This window comes from Coffea eugenioides, chromosome 7, assembly GCF_003713205.1.
Source record: "Coffea eugenioides isolate CCC68of chromosome 7, Ceug_1.0, whole genome shotgun sequence".
NCBI lineage: Eukaryota > Viridiplantae > Streptophyta > Magnoliopsida > Gentianales > Rubiaceae > Coffea > Coffea eugenioides.
Window position 1 is genome coordinate 5,488,419 of NC_040041.1, and position 16,760 is coordinate 5,505,178.

A 16,760-nucleotide genomic window follows, 5' to 3' on the forward strand; every position below is an offset into this window, starting at 1 on the left:
AATCGTCAACAGATCAAACAAATGCCGATGCACCCATTATGAAACTTTCAGGAAATTGGGAGAATAACGCAAGTCAAAAAATTTGATCTCTTGACCTATACTTAATGATAGTTTTAAATCCTTCCTTAATGGCAAATTCAGCTAGACTGAGTTAGTTATATGTTACATAATTTGCCATTTCTCTCATTTTCTATAGATTACATCATTACATATGGCTCTACTGATTACACAAATAAAGAAATCAATCATATTTTTTTCTAGTTACATGTTACATAGTTTGTTATTTCTCTCATTTTTTTTGTGGATTACGTCATTATATATGTCTTTATTGATTGCATAGATAAAGAAATCAATCGTGTTTTTTTCCCCTTTATTAGTCAAGGAAAGCTGTAGTGGCTACCAACAGGGGTTGGTACGAGTGGTAAGCGGTTCGGATTCGCTTAAACAGGTCTCGTGTTCGAGTCCTAGTGTACGCAGACACCCCTGTTGGGAGACTCACCCACCATAGCCAGGTGCGCGACGCGGGTCGGATCCGGATTAGTCGGGGCAAAGCTTCGAATACCGGGCGGGCAACAAAAAAAAAAAGCTGTAGTGGCTCTTTCAAATAGTGTTATGGTCAAGGACACCAACTTGCACATTTGATTTTCTACTGTGAAGCAATTGAAGATCTAAAAGTCAACTGCAAGCTACTCTCCACAGTGATTTCAATTTGATTGAATTCATACTCAGTTTGCTTAGGAATGGAAGAAAAATAATGATCTAAGATATGAAGCAGGTAAAGGGATAAATTCGTACTTTCGTCTAGAAGCTCAAAGAAAAGAACACAACAGTGGGTGGGGTATGCCTGAACCACTAATATGTATTACATATGAGGTTATTTGGCATATCCTAGTAATGTGTTCATTATCTTGAAATGAAATGAATGACTAGTTGGGCAAGAAGTTGCATATCTAGAAAAGGGTGTTTTTAAGGGGTAAACAAAAACTAATAATGGTGTATATAGACTGGTCACTTAGAAAGCAACATCGATTAATTATTAGTAATTAAATTATTAAACTTTGTTATTACTCAATTATGTTTAAAAGCGAATATCCAATTCCAAATTACACTCTACTTCTATTAGTATAAGATAATTAATTTTTACAGGTTTCATTACCAATTTAAACAAAGAATAGGTAAATTACTAAGGTCATGCTGTACAAAAATATTATGAAGACTACACTTTGTTAGTTGCAGAAAATGTTGAAAGTAAGTTGAGATAAATCTGTATTAAAGCAAGCAATTGGGTGCGTAATTTGGAGGGACACTAACCTGTTGTGCTCTTGAATCATAATACTATTTTTTTTATATATATAAGAAAAAGAGGTTTTATTATTAAGATTGTTAAAAATCATCCAACAGCAAATGATTAATAAAAGTTGGAGGAGAATTCCAAAGAGATTGGACAAAGATGATTGGATGATTTGCAATATCTATATCTAATTGGCTGGCTACATTTTTGTCAAGTTAAAATCTTATTATATATAACAACAAAGATTTCGACAACCTTCTCATGCCCAATTAAACTTGCGTGTGGTAATTTAGAAAGTAAACTTCACTTACACAGAGGTTCAACATAATTATAAAATATACCGATATCACATCAAGTGGATCCGTGGCGCAATGGTAGCGCGTCTGACTCCAGATCAGAAGGTTGCGTGTTCGATTCACGTCGGGTTCAAAACCCCGATCCAATACGGGTCCTTCATTTTTGCCCCTCATTCCTTACTGCATGGGCATTCTCGTCATTTCAGACAACATCTTCTTCAGTCTTCACACAAGCTAAGCCGAATCCCAACTCCACAGTCCACTGCTCCCAGCGAAAGAATATGACTCCATCAAACTTCCCAGCAACTCTGCAATTCTCTCCATCAAAACCAGCATTTCTTCTCCCAAAATTTTACCCAAATTCTTCCCAGAATTTCATTAGTGTCTCTCAACCATGTATTGCCAGGAAAAAACCCATTTATTGCATCATCAGCAATGTGCCCACAAGGCCAAAGAAGAAGAGAACAAAGACCAAGAGGGCCATTTCAGAAGCAGAGGAACTGGTTGGTCTATTAATGAGGAATTTTGATGAAAAGAAGCAGCCTTTGGTGGCCACTTTGAACAAGTATGTGAAGCTTGTGAGAACTGAGCATTGTTTCTTGCTTTTTGAAGAGCTTGGCAAGACTGATAAGTGGCTTCAGTGTCTGGAGGTTTGAACCCTTTTCTTGAATTCTGGGCTTTTTCTCAATTCGTTATTGCGGTTCTTAATTAATTGTATGGGTTCTATTGGGTTCTTTTATATGTTCGTTGAATTTTTATCCATTTCTTATGGATGTGTTGTGCCTCTGAGCTAATGACTGTGCAATGCACTATGGATTTCATTTTCTTTGCGAATTTAATCAAAATTATGCCGTTTACTATGTCAAAGATTAGGGTCGTTTTTGTATCCCTTAGTGCAGATTAGACTGTTTCAAAATAGTGAGAAATGAAAAGTAAGTGTTTGTCTTCATGTGCATTGGCTGTAGGTTCAAAAAATAAGTATTTTGTTTCATGTCTAGAAATCAAATTTTGAATAATGTTTATTGTCAGTTTTGCTACTGGCAAGTGACTGTAAATTATTTGCTTGAATGAAGGCAAGGCAGTGGTGATGTAGTACTGTTGTTAATATCAAGGACGAGGTCTTGGTTATACTTACATATAATGAATGTTTAGGTGTTCAGATGGATGCAAAAGCAACGGTGGTATATAGCAGATAATGGTGTTTATTCGAAGTTGATATCTGTTATGGGGAAGAAGGGACAAACGAGGATGGCTATGTGGCTTTTCTCTGAGATGCGTAATAGTGGATGTAAACCTGACACCTCAGTGTATAATGCACTGATCACGGCCCACCTTCATAGTCGTGATAAAGCCAAGGCCTTGGCTAAGGCTTTAGGATACTTTGGTAAGATGAAGGGAATGGAACGGTGTCCACCTAATGTAGTAACGTATAACATCCTTTTGAGAGCATTTGCTCAGGCACGGGATGTTGATCAAGTTAACGCATTGTTCAAAGATCTTGATGAGGGCATTGTTACACCTGATATCTTCACGTTTAATGGAGTGATGGATGCATATGGGAAAAATGGGATGATTAGGGAAATGGAATCTGTTCTATCACGAATGAAGAGTAACCAGCTGAGACCTGATATAATTACTTTTAATTTGTTGATTGATTCATATGGAAGAAAGCAAGAATTTGAAAAGATGGAACAAGTTTTTAAGAGCTTGTTACATTCCAAGGAGAAACCAACACTTCCCACATTTAATTCAATGATCACAAACTATGGAAAAGCAAGGCTGAGGGACAAGGCAGAGTTGATTTTTCAGAAGATCACTGACATGGGATATTCCCCAAATTTCATCACTTATGAATGTGTTATTATGATGTATGGCTATTGCGACTGCGTTTTCAAAGCAAGAGAGATATTTGATAAGGTGAGAGAATCTGGGAAGGAGAAGAAGGTTTCAACACTCAATGCAATGCTGGATGTCTACTGCATGAATGGTTTGCCATTAGAAGCAGACACACTTTTTGAGAGTATACATGCCTCTAGAACATTTTCTATTGATGGTTCAACCTATAAGCTTTTGTACAAGGCCTACACTAAAGCAAACATGAAGGAGCTGGTAAAAAAATTGATGTTGTACATGGACAAAGATGGAATCATCCCAAATAAAAGCTTCTTCCTAGATGCTTTGGGAGCTTTTGGGTCTTCACCTGCAAGCCATAAGATAGCTAGCAATACTAACGATTCAAGAAAACAGGTGACTGCTGCAAAGTTATAGGTGGAATGGACCAGTGATTTGGTTTGTCCTCTTTTGTACTTTCTATATCATCCAAAGAACGTTTGACTTACTGAGGACAATGCATCAGACCCATTGTTGAGAGGCCCCTGACAATGTCTTCTCCCAAGTTAATTGGTAATTTCTTTCTCTTATGTTGACTAATTGATAGAACACTTCCCGACTCTCTCTTTCCTGCTGCATATAAAAAGTTATGTGTCAGTTCGGAAGTTATTATCACCTTTTCTGTTTCTTGATTTGGGTTTCATTTTTATGGTACTTTCATTGTGATTGCATCAACATTCTTTTGTGTGCATGCGTGTGTGTAATTTTTTTCCTCCATATGAAACAAAATGCGAAAATTGAGAAAATTAGAAAACGAACCTGCATTTTGTGTACCTACCCAAAAAAAAGAAAAAAAACCTGCATTTTGTCTGAACTACAAGGCGGCTGAGCTTTTGGACAAGTTAAACATCTGTATGAAGCGGGTATAACAAGAGGTTGGTATAAATATTCTGAATATGATAACTGTAGGTAATTTGTGTGTATGTAGCCATCCAAGTCTGTATATATATTTATTTACGCCACATGAGGATGACTTAATAGCAAGTCATATGATGGCCTAAAACTGTGCCTGATCAGGACTTGATTCTTAGCCCTCCCTCGTTAATGCAATTATACCAATTGCTCTGTATCAGCCCATTAGTTGTCTGGTACTAAATATCAAGTTGACTTTACATTGTGAAATAGCAAAGGTTGAAAGAGTATTCAATGTTTCTGTATAAGGTTTTTATACTAACTTATAAAATGGCAATCTCTCAGTCTCAGGATTTCACCAAACATTAAATGCATGCTAATGCCAAGTTTCTGTACAAACTTGGCATGCTATTATTCGACATATATTTTGCTAGACAAGTACCTTATATGGTTGTTGTATTGTATTCCAGGCCTGCAAAGCATATCCATCTACTTTCTCCTGTCTCCGTGGTACATTTTCTTCTTTACTTCAGTTTCCCTACTTCTTTTCTTTGTTCCTTCAAACTGCCACAGAATTGGTACTAATATTCCTTCCTCCTACTTCTCCCAGTTTGTTGCTTCATACGAGTCATTTATGAAATTCTGCTGTCTTCTGATGGATAAAAGCAACTTGTGACGTGAAGTATATTAACAATCTTTGATGCTTCAGAATCTCAATTTGATGGTGGTGGTTAAAAATGCATTAGCATCACTTGATGAGTGCTCCAGGTGGATAGTCTACCAATTTTCTTGCTTCTTGTGACTTGGCTTTGTAGACACCGGTGAAGCTGGAGGATTCGTCACTGTCTCAGATGTTGCTTTTAGGGCTTCAAAGATCATAGAATCATGGCAGCAATGATTTATTGTTTGTATAGGAGATTTGGAGCTAAATTACTGCAGAATTTTTTGGAATGGGATTGTAATGTCAGCGTGAAGGGTAATATTAGGGCGGTTCTCATTGAGCTTCACAGTTGTAGTTCTTGAGGTTATAATTATTCTGATGTTTCCTTTTTTCTTTCATGCCTTTTTTTTTGGGAAGAAGTTTCTTATATTGAATATATCTCCAGAGTTTTTGGCCAAAACAATCTTCTTCCCAACTTTTCTTGCGAAGTCGTAGAAAACATTGGTACTTCTAATTATTAAAATTGTCCCGCGTAGACCTTTTTCTTGTTAGAAGATTGTCAACATTAGAGCCCAGAACAAGAAATTTCAGTCAAAAATTTCTTTAATTTTCTTGAAACTTTTTTTTTAAAAAATTTTCTTGATACTTAAATCGTCTCACTATCTGATACTCCTCTCTTTTAATAACGATTTCTTGTCCCAGGCAAACAATGGTAAGCTTTTTAGGAAAGCTTCTTCTGAACTAACTAGGATTAAATTTTATAAACATTGTCCTAAACCAATTAGGATTAATCTTCAGAAACATTGTCCTAAACCAAATAGAATTTGGTAAGTTCTAATATGTACATCTATTTATTCCCTCAGCTCCTTCTTTCTGTAACCTGTGACATCTTATTGATCAAAATTTTTTTTATCAATTCATTCATCTGAGCTCGCTGATTTTTTTTCAAATCCTAAAAGAGACATATTCTTGACCATTGTTAACTTAAAATTTCTCAGAGAAAGTTACATATTTTCAGGATGGAGACGTCAAATTCAGTCCCAGGGTGCCATTCTCGACATCTTTTGCAGACTACCTGTGAAATCTCTAGTCCGATTCAGTGCAGTCCGCAAGCTTTGGGAAAGAGGTCTATTCGATTCCAATAAGTACTCGGCCATATCCATGGAAAAATCTCCCAAAACCAACAAAAATTTTCCTCTTCTAGTTTGCAGCTAGAAATCTCATAAACAATCATGCAGCTGTCACTATGCCCTATTTGAGATTGAGAGACTGAACAAAATCAGCCTGTTTACAACTCCCTTTTGTCTTCCAGATGATTACATTCTTGCAGGTTGCTGCAATGGAATCCTATGTGTTCACAAGATTTGCAATTGCTACAATCCCAAGAAAATATACCTCTGGAATCCCTTATTGCATCAACGCAGGGCACTTCCCAATAGCAAATCTCTTGAACATTTCACAGATTTGGGATTCTTCTTCGACCAGCGTAACGATGATTATAAAGTTGTCAAGATTTTCATGTTCCGTATAGTCGAGATATATAGAGCAATTTTTGGAGGTCAGTTGACCTGACCAACATGCCTATGAGCGTCAGCCGCACCAAAGATTTTCAGATTCCTGCGGCATTCAATGGGATTCTGCATTGGCTTGTGTATAAAGTTAACTGCGGTAAAGATGCACCAGCATATTCAGTGATCAAATTCAACAATGTTGAGAAAAAGTTTGAGGAGATTCTGTTACCGGAAAGCAATCCTCTCGACTTTTCTACTGCTCGGCTTGGGGTTTATCAGGGCTGTCTTTCTTTAGCCTGTTGGATAGTGAAGGATGATCAGGATAAAGGTACGTACAAATCTTCGAAAATTGCTGTCCCAAACTCTTCAGACGGCGGATTCCAGTACTCTGACGTAAAGGGATTCACAATCAACAGTAAAGACTTAGCAGATTGCAGATGGGATATTGTTTTGTATGACTATGGAAGAGGCATCTACGAAGATTTTGGACTTGGTTCTGGTTCTGGTTCTGGTTCTGCTTCATCTACATCTTGGCGCATTACTTTTTTTTGGCGCATTACTTTGTAGTTGATTATGTGGAAAGTCTGATTCCTGTTTGGCCAGGTGCCAAAAAGGTCTTGTATAGTTGTAGGAAAACAAAATTGAAGGAGAATCTCCAATTATTTATTGAAAAAGGCCGTTTTCTTTTTTTTTTTTTGCTTAATTTCTCAAATTAGTTCTGCAGCTGTAGAATATAGAAGTTGATTTTAGTGATACGATAGTTCAAGTGTTTTGTCAATATAGAGATTTTGTGAACATTTTGCACACTTGGTACTTCTCTGTTTCTAAATTGTTCAATTCCAAAGGTGGTAAAATTCCAGGACTAAATTGTTCAATTCTAAAGGTGGTAAAATTCGGATTTGACTCTTCTCCAGTTAATTCTCTCTCCATTTTTCACAATGCACGTTTGGATGTATGTTTTTATTTATTAGGAAGGGACATGATTATTTTAACTTTGACTAATCCTAACTCTTGTTAATAAATGAAGACACGTATCATACATTCAAATGTACACTCCGAAAAAATGGAGAGAAGCCAAATCCGTAAAATTCGAGGACGAAATTAGGAAAAAGTATGCCTTCAAATAGTAGAAGTTTAGGTGAGTTTCTCATAGATTTAAATTTTAAACTTGATAGCAGAGAGAACTCTAAAAATCCTTTCTAACCACTCGTCCAACCATTGGCCAATGGTTGGACGGGTTTCTCGTACAGCCAATTGCTTGGTCCAATTATTAATTGTACTTTGCATTTTTTCCATTGGACTTAGCTCATGCACTTGATATTTTCATTCAACTTGTGATGCACAAACTTACACACAACAAAGCTTTCTTTTTTTTTTTTCTTTTTTTTTAAGGAGCAAATTTTAAAACTAAGAACTTACAAACATGGCGTTAAAAGAATGGATGTCAAAATTACATGAAAAGGCTTGACCAGAGTCTTTCATTGGAAAGACTTTTGCACCGAGGAACTGATCCCTAGATGTTTCTGAACCTATTTCTGGATATTCCTAAACTATGACAATTTTTAAAGGAATACCAATCTCGTAAAACAACAATCCATTTGTCCAAAATAGCAATAGATTTAAAAGCAAGCATAGCAAATATTACAAGTTGCTTGCCTTAAAATAAATAAATAAAAAGAGCAAATTAATGTTACTTGAGGGGCACATGTAGACTAATATCACAAAAAGACAAGTATAAAAGGTCGTTTGCTATATTATGCCTCCTCTAGGTGTTCTTTTCTACAGCATGATAAGAACTTTTTATGGCTAAACTTACAAAAAGGCAGAAAGGGAATTTCTTATGGCTTGATTGAGCAAGAGGAGACAGCAATCAGGCCAAGAATTATGAAATTGAAAGAAAATAACATCTGAAGTTGAAAGGACAAATACAAGAGTCTTCAAAAAGAAACAAAGTCGCATTTCTTTGCTGATAATTTAGGTATCTATCTGGCAATTCTCATCTTTAATTTTGCTGCTGGTTACATGACAAAATATGGTACCTAACAGCAATTATTTTTTTTTGACTATAATGCAATTTGGAGATTTTATTTTTCCAATTGTCGCATCAATTCTACCAAATGCCCCCCAAGTTTCTTGCTTCTATAAATGTACAATTGAGCATCATAAGTTAGAATTGCACCATCAAGCAAGTCTCTTCCACTTTGCTCATCAAGAAAGGTTTTGCATCATATCTTTTGCAGTTTTGCAAAATGGTCATAACATGTGAGTAAAGTGCTTTGAAATATTCTCGTATTGGGTGCTCTTTTTTTTTCCTTTTTTTTTTTTAATATTTGGGAGGGAAGGAAAGGGAAAGATAAGGTTTTTGGTGTTTGGATTGGTTTTTGAGAAAAGAATTGAAAGGATTGGGAGGGAAAGGGAGGGATAAGATTTAGTTATTTTTTGTTAGTCTGCTTTCCATCCAAAAGTAAGTGGAAGTTGAGGGAAAGGACATTAAGATTAATCAAAATTTTAAAATTTGCTAAAAAAATATATTATGCATTCATAAATTGAATTTTTAAATTATAGATAAAAATGTAAACAACGCATGATAGTTTCTTTTCCTTTCCTTCCGTAAGCCAAGCAAGATAAATGAACTCCGATTTCTTCTACTCTCCTTTCTGTTCTTTTCCACTGGAATGCTCTCATTTCCTTTCCTTTACTTTCCTTCAATCCAAACGGTGCCCAAGGTATTAGATGTGAAATAAAAGATATCAAGGACCAAATCAGAACAAGAGACAAAGGTCAAGGACGAAAAGGGTAATTATCTTTTGCCATATCACACTTGGGTCATATTGACGCGTCTTCTATTCGGTACTAGGTTATATTGGTAATTTCACAAATGTTCAATTCATAAAGAGTCGTGTTGAGGTACAGAGACGGTCAACTGAGGTTGTCATAAACTCTTCCCACTTTCTACGATCCCGCAATCTGTCCTCAGCCTCAACTTTTAGCCGAGCCACATCAAATTTGTGTATTGTTCTTCCTTTTCCACAAGTTCTGTTTGGTTGATCACATGAAAACACATGGCTCCTGGAAATTTCCCTGTAATCCAGTGGAAGGATGTAACAAAAGTAGAGTTAATGGTTTACAGTTAAGATGCCTTATCAGCATTTTTCCTCTGAAGTTGACTTGCGCTAGAGAAATATGGCTAGGCCAAAAATGTGCATTTTGATCATCATTTGAAGTTTTTGCGAGATCATCTCCCCCATGAATTTTTCAGCTAGATGCACACCATGGCTGGCATCTGTAGCCCTGTTGCTTTTGCTGCTGACTCCTTTGAGTTGGAGCTCAAGCCTCGAGACGGCATCAACAACCAAGAGAAAGGAACAGATAAGAGGAAAACATGGTGTTGTTGCCACGGATGATGGTCGATGCTCCAAAGTTGGAAGAGATGTTCTTCGCGAAGGAGGTCATGCTGTTGATGCAGCAGTTGCTGCTGCCCTTTGCTTGGGTGTTGTTAGCCCGGCCTCTAGTGGCATTGGTGGAGGTGGATTTCTGATTGTTCGATCAGCTGATGGGAAAGCTGAGGCTTTTGATATGAGAGAAACCGCTCCAAAAAGAGCTTCCCAGGTACATAAAAGTCCAATGTATCGACCTGATGATTTATTCCTCTTTGAAAAATTTGGCTAGCCAGAAGATAGAGAATTATCTGATCTTAAGCCCATTTCTTTTGCTTTTTGTACAGAATATGTACTCGGGAAATGAAACGATTAAAGCTGCTGGTGCGCTTTCTGTAGCAGTTCCAGGGGAATTGGTAGGTCTCCACGAGGCTTGGAAGCAGTATGGAAGGCTTCCTTGGAGTAGGCTTGTCAGGCCTGCAGCATATTTTGCTTGCCATGGATTCAGGATTTCACCATATCTCCACGTGCAAATGGTTGCAACAGAATCAGAAATTCTGGCAGATAAAGGACTTCGAGAGATTTTTACATCGAATGGCAGCCTCTTGCAGCCAGGGGATAGATGTTACAACCGAAAACTAGCAGACACACTGATCAAAGTTTTAAAGGATGAATTGAAATCTTTCTGCAATGGGACAATTGCATATGACTTGGTTAAAGATGTCCAGGACGCTGGAGGAATACTCAGCCTGGACGACATGCAGCGTTACCAAGTTAAGATCAGAGAACCAATCTCTACCAATATCCTGGGGGTTGAAATACTCGGAATGCCTCCTCCTTCTTCTGGAGGTGCTGCAATGGTTCTTGTAAGTAAATCACCTTTACTTTTTTGCTTCATTTTCAATATAATGCTTCTGAAATTTGCATTGGACATTGAATCTGTTAAATTTTGATGTCAGACACTAAATATTCTAGCACAATATGGAAGTTCTGTGAATAGCTCTAATCCCCTCTTGGCACACAGAACGATTGAGGCTTTAAAGCATGCATTTGCCGTGAGAATGAACCTTGGAGATCCAGATTTCGTTAACATCAAAGATGTCTTAAATGATATGCTCTCAATGGAATTTGCACAAGAGTTGCAGAAGACCATCAATGACAATATGACCTTTAGCCCTCCTCATTATGGTGGCAGGTAATTAAGCAGCTAGTCTCCAATTGTACAATTTCAGATCCTGCACTCTCTCACTGTTTTAACCATCTAAGAGAACTTTATTAATTACCCACATAATTTGATTCTATCAACTAAAGATCTGTCTGGATTTTCAAGCATGTGTTAGTATGATCATTATCAACCTTTTCAACCTGTTACTGTTACATTTTAGCAAGTTGCTTACAGTTGTATTCTCATAATTTTGCTCTTGCTGAATCCTTGCTCCCAACTAGGTGGAATCAAATCCATGACCATGGAACTAGCCATGTGTCAATTGTGGACACTGACAGAAATGCTGTGTCAATGACTAATACCATAAATGGATACTTTGGTGCTAAATTTCTTTCACCATCTACTGGCATAGTCCTCAACAATGAAATGGATGACTTCTCCATGCCTGATAATGCTTCTACAGATGAGCCTCCACCAGCGCCGGCCAACTTTGTTCATCCAGGCAAAAGACCTCTGTCATCCATGTCACCTACAATTGTTCTCCAGGTAATTCGACCAAGTCCTTTCCATTTGATCAGCTTAAAAACTACAATGCCAAGGCTTGTCTCGTCCCTTCCCAAGACTCGACATGATTGGACCTAAACTAGAGCCCTTTATCATGAATGATGCGAAAAACAGGGAGGAAAGTTGAAGGCTGTTGTAGGTGCAAGTGGAGGATCCAAGATAATTGCAGGAACAGCAGAGGTATTCTTGAACTATTTTGTTAATGGGATGGATCCTCTGGCTTCTGTCATGGCTCCAAGGTTTTATCATGAGGTGATTACTCATTATTCGGTTGCAAAATTCTGCATTCAGCCCTTCTTTTCCTAAGTACATTTTTTGGCTAATGTTCGAAATTGTTTCAAATTTGCTTGACTTCTTGCTGAACAGCAACAAAACTCATTAAATTCTTGATGATTAAACAATAAGATATCTCTCATACAACTTCAGATGCTTATAATTTGAGACTCAGTCTATTACAAATGTAGTTGCTTATTTTTACTCATACACTGAATGCTCACGCGAATGCAGCTGATCCCTAATGTGGTGAATTATGAAGACTGGAAAGTAGTGACCGGAGATCACTTTGAAGTTCCTGAGGAAACAAGGAGTTTCCTGAAGAAGAGAGGCCATGTACTAAAAAGTGTTGCAGGTGGGACAATTTGCCAATTTGTGGTTCAAGATCTGGAGTCTAATGAGCTTGTGGCAGTGAGTGATCCAAGAAAGGGTGGTTTTCCTGCGGGTTTTTGACTTTATAAGCAGTCATTTTTTCAGGGCTCTAGTGAAATAGTATATGCCCATTTTTTATTGTTGTGCCAATAAATATTATGTCCAATTTCTATATCAAATGAAAGCTATTGAGTAGAGGGAATGTTCATTTGTTCAACAATAACCTTCACCAAAATATTTGTCTAATTGTTAGAGATGAATTCCTTGTTATTGAGTCCAATTGTCCAAAAGACTTCAAACTAACAAGAAAATTTAGAGAATACTTTTTTTTTTTTTTTTAAATTGTAGGATTGCAGTAGGAACTGTAACCTATGTCTAGTGTAATTTACTATCATCCTAAACAAAGATTCGTTTTCCCGACCTTGGTATTGGAGTATTTAACCAGCTGAGCTAACCGGCCGATGGAAAATTAGAGTATACTTTATTTATTTATTTTCAATTAATCCAACAGTATTCTTCTTTCTTTTATAAGAGAAATTTGGGTCAGTTTGGCTCCAATCACTACCATGGATAAAGACATGCTTCCAGAACCATAGATCGCTTGTAGAGATTCTTATAAATCACCTATCAATACAGTTTTCACGTCGACGGTGACCTTCTATGAATAAGTGACCGTTCTTACCAATTGAGTCAACTTGTGTTGGCACACTATTATTCTTATTGTTGGGGAGACAGTAACTTCTGGATGACTACAATTTAAAGGCCTATTATGTAAATTTTCCATTCATCACTTATTAGGTACTATTTTAATTCCTTTTATCCATTTATTATTTTTCTTTCTGATTTCTATGTGAGATATTTTAAAGGAAGCATCTTGACCGTTAGGGAGAGCCCTCCAATTTTGGCGCCATAAAAGCCTCCTCTGCATTTCCCGCAAGTTCTAGCTTTTCAAAACTCTCAGCCATTAAGTTTCAAAATACCACCGAAACCTTCTAATTTCAATGAGAATCAGACGCCATAAGAGTGGTAATTAATCGTCTAAGTTAGTACAAATCCAAACCCGAAGAATGCAATCATGGGCCTCTCAGTCAAATCTCTACATATCCCTCCTCCAAACAAGTCTCAAAAGCAAAGACCCTTTAGCAGCAAGATCAATCCACGCCCAAATCATCAAGTCTGGGCTTCAATTAGGACTCTTTGTGATGAATAATCTCATAAATGTATATGCAAAATCTGGGTTCATCCCCGATGCTGTTAAGGTTTTCGATGAAATGCCTGTGAGAAACACATCTTCATGGAACACGCTCTTGTCTGCATATGCAAAACGAGGCATGATTCGTGAAGCAATTTCTCTTTTTAATGAGATGCCTGAATATGATTCTGTTTCGTGGACTACAATGATCGTGGGCTATAATCAACTGGGGCGTTCTGAGGATGCTCTAAGGATGTTTTGTAAGATGGTATTGAGTAGAATTCTTCCAACCCAATATACTTTTACTAATGTACTTGCAGCTTGTGGTGCAATTAAAGGGTTAGATATCGGTAGCAAGGTGCATTCTTTTGTTGTTAAACTCGGGTTTGGTGGCAATGTAGCTGTAGCAAATTCGTTGTTAAATATGTATTCAAAGTCTGGTGATGTTGGTACTGCAAAGGTGGCTTTTGACAGGATAGAGTTAAAGAATGTCTCAAGCTGGAATTGGATGATTTCCTTGCACATGCAGCACGGTGAGGTTGATCTTGCACTTGCTCAGTTTGATCAGATGAAAGAACGTGATATTGTTTCTTGGAACTCAATGATTACAGGTTACAATCAGCATGGTTTTGATAATGAAGCTCTGGACATGTTCTCTAACATGGTCAAGGGCACTGACCTGTTGCCTGATAAGTACACCCTAGCTAGTGTTTTATCTGCTTGTGCAAATACTCAGAATGTTACTTCAGGAAAGCAAATTCATGGTCACATTGTTAGGACCAGTTTTGGTACTTCTGGGGCTGTTGGGAATGCTTTAATCTCGATGTACTCTAAGTGTGGCTGTGTTGAAATTGCTCAAAAAGTTGTACGCCAAAGTGGAGTATCAAATCTAGATATTGTAGCATTTACAGCTTTACTGGATGGATATATCAAGATTGGAGATATCAATCCAGCAAGGGTGATCTTTGACTCATTAAAAGAACGTGATGTGGTTGCTTGGACGGCAATGATTGTAGGTTATGTGCAGAATGGCTTTTATGACGAAGGGATGGCACTTTTTAGATTGATGATAAGAGAAGGTCCAAAACCTAATAATTTCACTCTAGCAGCTATGCTAAGCATTTGTTCAAGCTTGGCTTCTTTGAATCATGGCAAGCAGATCCATGCAGTGGCCTTGAAATCATTGGAGGCATCGTCCGTATCTGTGAGCAATGCTTTAATTACCATGTATTCAAAGGCTGGTAACATTGGTAGCGCAAAGAGATTATTCAACCTAACAAATTGGAAAAGAGACCCTGTCTCTTGGACATCCATGATCATAGCTTTAGCTCAACATGGAGTTGCAGATGAAGCCATTCAACTGTTTGAGAATATGCTGGGATTGAGTATTAAGCCAGACCATATAACTTATGTAGGTGTCCTCTCTGCCTGCACACATGTGGGGAAGGTTGAACAAGGCCGTAGATACTACAAGATGATGCAAGATGTACATGGAATTGTACCCACCTCAAGCCACTATGCTTGCATGATTGACCTGTTTGGACGTGCTGGATTGCTACAGGAAGCACAACATTTCATTCAGAACATGCCAATTCAGCCAGATGTTATAGCTTGGGGATCAATTTTAGCTTCTTGCAAGATTCATAAGAATGCAGAGCTGGCAACAGTAGCAGCTGAGAAATTGCTTTCAATTGAGCCAGACCACAGTGGGGCCTTTACAGCACTTGCTAATGCTTATTCTGCCTGTGGAAGATGGCAAGAAGCTGCTTCGGTCAGAAAGTCAATGAAAGATAGACAGGTAAAGAAAGAGCAAGGATTTAGTTGGATTCAGATTAAAAGTGAAGTTCATGTATTTGGGGTAGAAGATGCACTTCACCCACAGAGAGATACAATTTACCAGGTTATGGACAAAATCTGGAAAGAGATAAAGAAAATGGGTTTTGTTCCAGACATGGAGTCAGTGCTGCATGATCTTGATAATGAAGTGAAAGAACAGATTCTTAGACATCACAGTGAGAAACTTGCTATTGCATTTGGTTTGATAAATACTCCAGAAAAATCCACTTTAAGGATCATGAAGAACCTTAGAGTTTGTAATGACTGTCACTCTGCTATTAAATTCATTTCCAAACTTGTGGAGAGAGAAATTATTTTAAGGGATGCTACTCGTTTTCACCACTTCAAAGGTGGTTTATGTTCTTGTCGGGACTATTGGTAGGACAAAAAAAGATATCAATTCAACTATTTAACTTGGAACCTTTTGTTAAGGGGACCGTCAAGGTTGACCAGTTTTATCCGCACAGTTCAGCTAAATGAGAAATGTAAAGTTAAATGTTGGGTATGATGCACCAAATTTAGTGACATTGCTGAAGGATTTGATGTTATATCCTTAGAACGTGGTTCAAGTTTCAGGAAAAGGGAAGATGGTTTTGTTTCATGAATATAGCGAACTGAGTGGTCCAGGCTAATGCAACCAGCAACTGGGGAAGCAGCTCCTGGATGATTTCTGAATGATTTACAAGGACGGGGATTGGAGACATCCTTTTGGATAATTGTGTATCTCCTGCAGGTCTTACTGACAGCATATCTGGTTAGTCATTTATTTGGATAGCCCCACAAATAGTCCACAAATAGTCATTTATCTGGTTAGTCATTCTATGATGTGCATATTGTTTTTGCATCCTTTTCTAACGAAGCATTGAACTTCATTACATAATTTTTAGAAATTTGACTAAGTCAAGACATTGGAAGTCATTGTTATAGTTGTAATATGGTTTATTCAATCAATGCTTAACTAGTCCAACAGTTGGCCTTTCATTCATGGGTTTCAGACGAATGGTCAAGATCACCTGTTCATCTCTTTGATATCGTTAATAAAGCAATTAGTATCTCCTTTCCACCATACACTTCTTACTTCAGTAGAATTAAAGCAACACATTTTCAAGTTATCAGTCTTAATGTGACAACTTGTCATCATTTTGCAAGAGATTGAATTGCTCTATTTCCCATATGGTTGATTTGAAGTGCCATTCTTGGTCACAGCTCTGAGAGATGGCTTTTTATTTATGTGCAGTCCCAGGTAGGGAACAGTATGAGCATTGGTGCATCTTGATATGCTGCCTTACAAGTAAGACAATGCTTCAATGAAAAGGTGTGCTGAATTGCTGGAGTAGGGCTTAAGATTCACGTCTGTTCGTTATGAGATTAAGTATGCCACAGATTCCTGTTTCTTTGGCAAAAGAATGAAGTACTTAACCAAGAGAATTTCAATACTCAAAGATTTAAGGAATTACGGTAAAATCTAGCGACATAATTT

General features: G+C 37.5%; 3 protein-coding genes and 1 non-coding gene across 5 annotated transcripts; all 4 read left to right on the top strand.

Annotated features, from left to right (window-relative positions):
• Positions 1-1,648: 1,648 nt before the first annotated feature.
• Positions 1,649-1,720, top strand: TRNAW-CCA. Its single transcript has one exon. It is a non-coding gene; the product is annotated as a tRNA-Trp (tRNA).
• Positions 1,663-5,330, top strand: LOC113776730 (pentatricopeptide repeat-containing protein PPR5 homolog, chloroplastic-like). The gene is made up of 5 exons (XM_027321794.1): positions 1,663-1,692; positions 1,794-2,237; positions 2,740-3,990; positions 4,800-4,839; positions 4,940-5,330. Exons 1-3 carry the CDS (start codon positions 1,663-1,665, stop codon positions 3,853-3,855), a joined length of 1,590 nt encoding a protein of 529 aa, XP_027177595.1. The 3' UTR covers positions 3,856-3,990; positions 4,800-4,839; positions 4,940-5,330.
• A 4,111-nt stretch (positions 5,331-9,441) lies between these two features.
• On the top strand, positions 9,442-12,522 carry LOC113778331 (putative inactive glutathione hydrolase 4). 2 transcript variants are annotated; one of them, XM_027323702.1, is made up of 6 exons: positions 9,442-10,110; positions 10,226-10,744; positions 10,838-11,073; positions 11,325-11,589; positions 11,722-11,859; positions 12,115-12,522. In XM_027323702.1, exons 1-6 carry the CDS (start codon positions 9,748-9,750, stop codon positions 12,331-12,333), a joined length of 1,740 nt encoding a protein of 579 aa, XP_027179503.1. In that variant the 5' UTR covers positions 9,442-9,747; the 3' UTR covers positions 12,334-12,522. The 2 variants fall into 2 exon arrangements, with proteins under 2 accessions (XP_027179503.1, XP_027179504.1); XM_027323703.1 differs by lacking the exon at positions 9,442-10,110 and having other exon boundaries at positions 10,600-10,744; positions 10,903-11,073.
• An 865-nt stretch (positions 12,523-13,387) lies between these two features.
• Positions 13,388-16,662, top strand: LOC113778677 (pentatricopeptide repeat-containing protein At2g22070-like). The gene is made up of 2 exons (XM_027324155.1): positions 13,388-16,034; positions 16,518-16,662. The coding sequence occupies exon 1, from the start codon at positions 13,455-13,457 to the stop codon at positions 15,660-15,662; it is 2,208 nt and encodes a 735-aa protein (XP_027179956.1). The 5' UTR covers positions 13,388-13,454; the 3' UTR covers positions 15,663-16,034; positions 16,518-16,662.
• Positions 16,663-16,760: the final 98 nt, after the last annotated feature.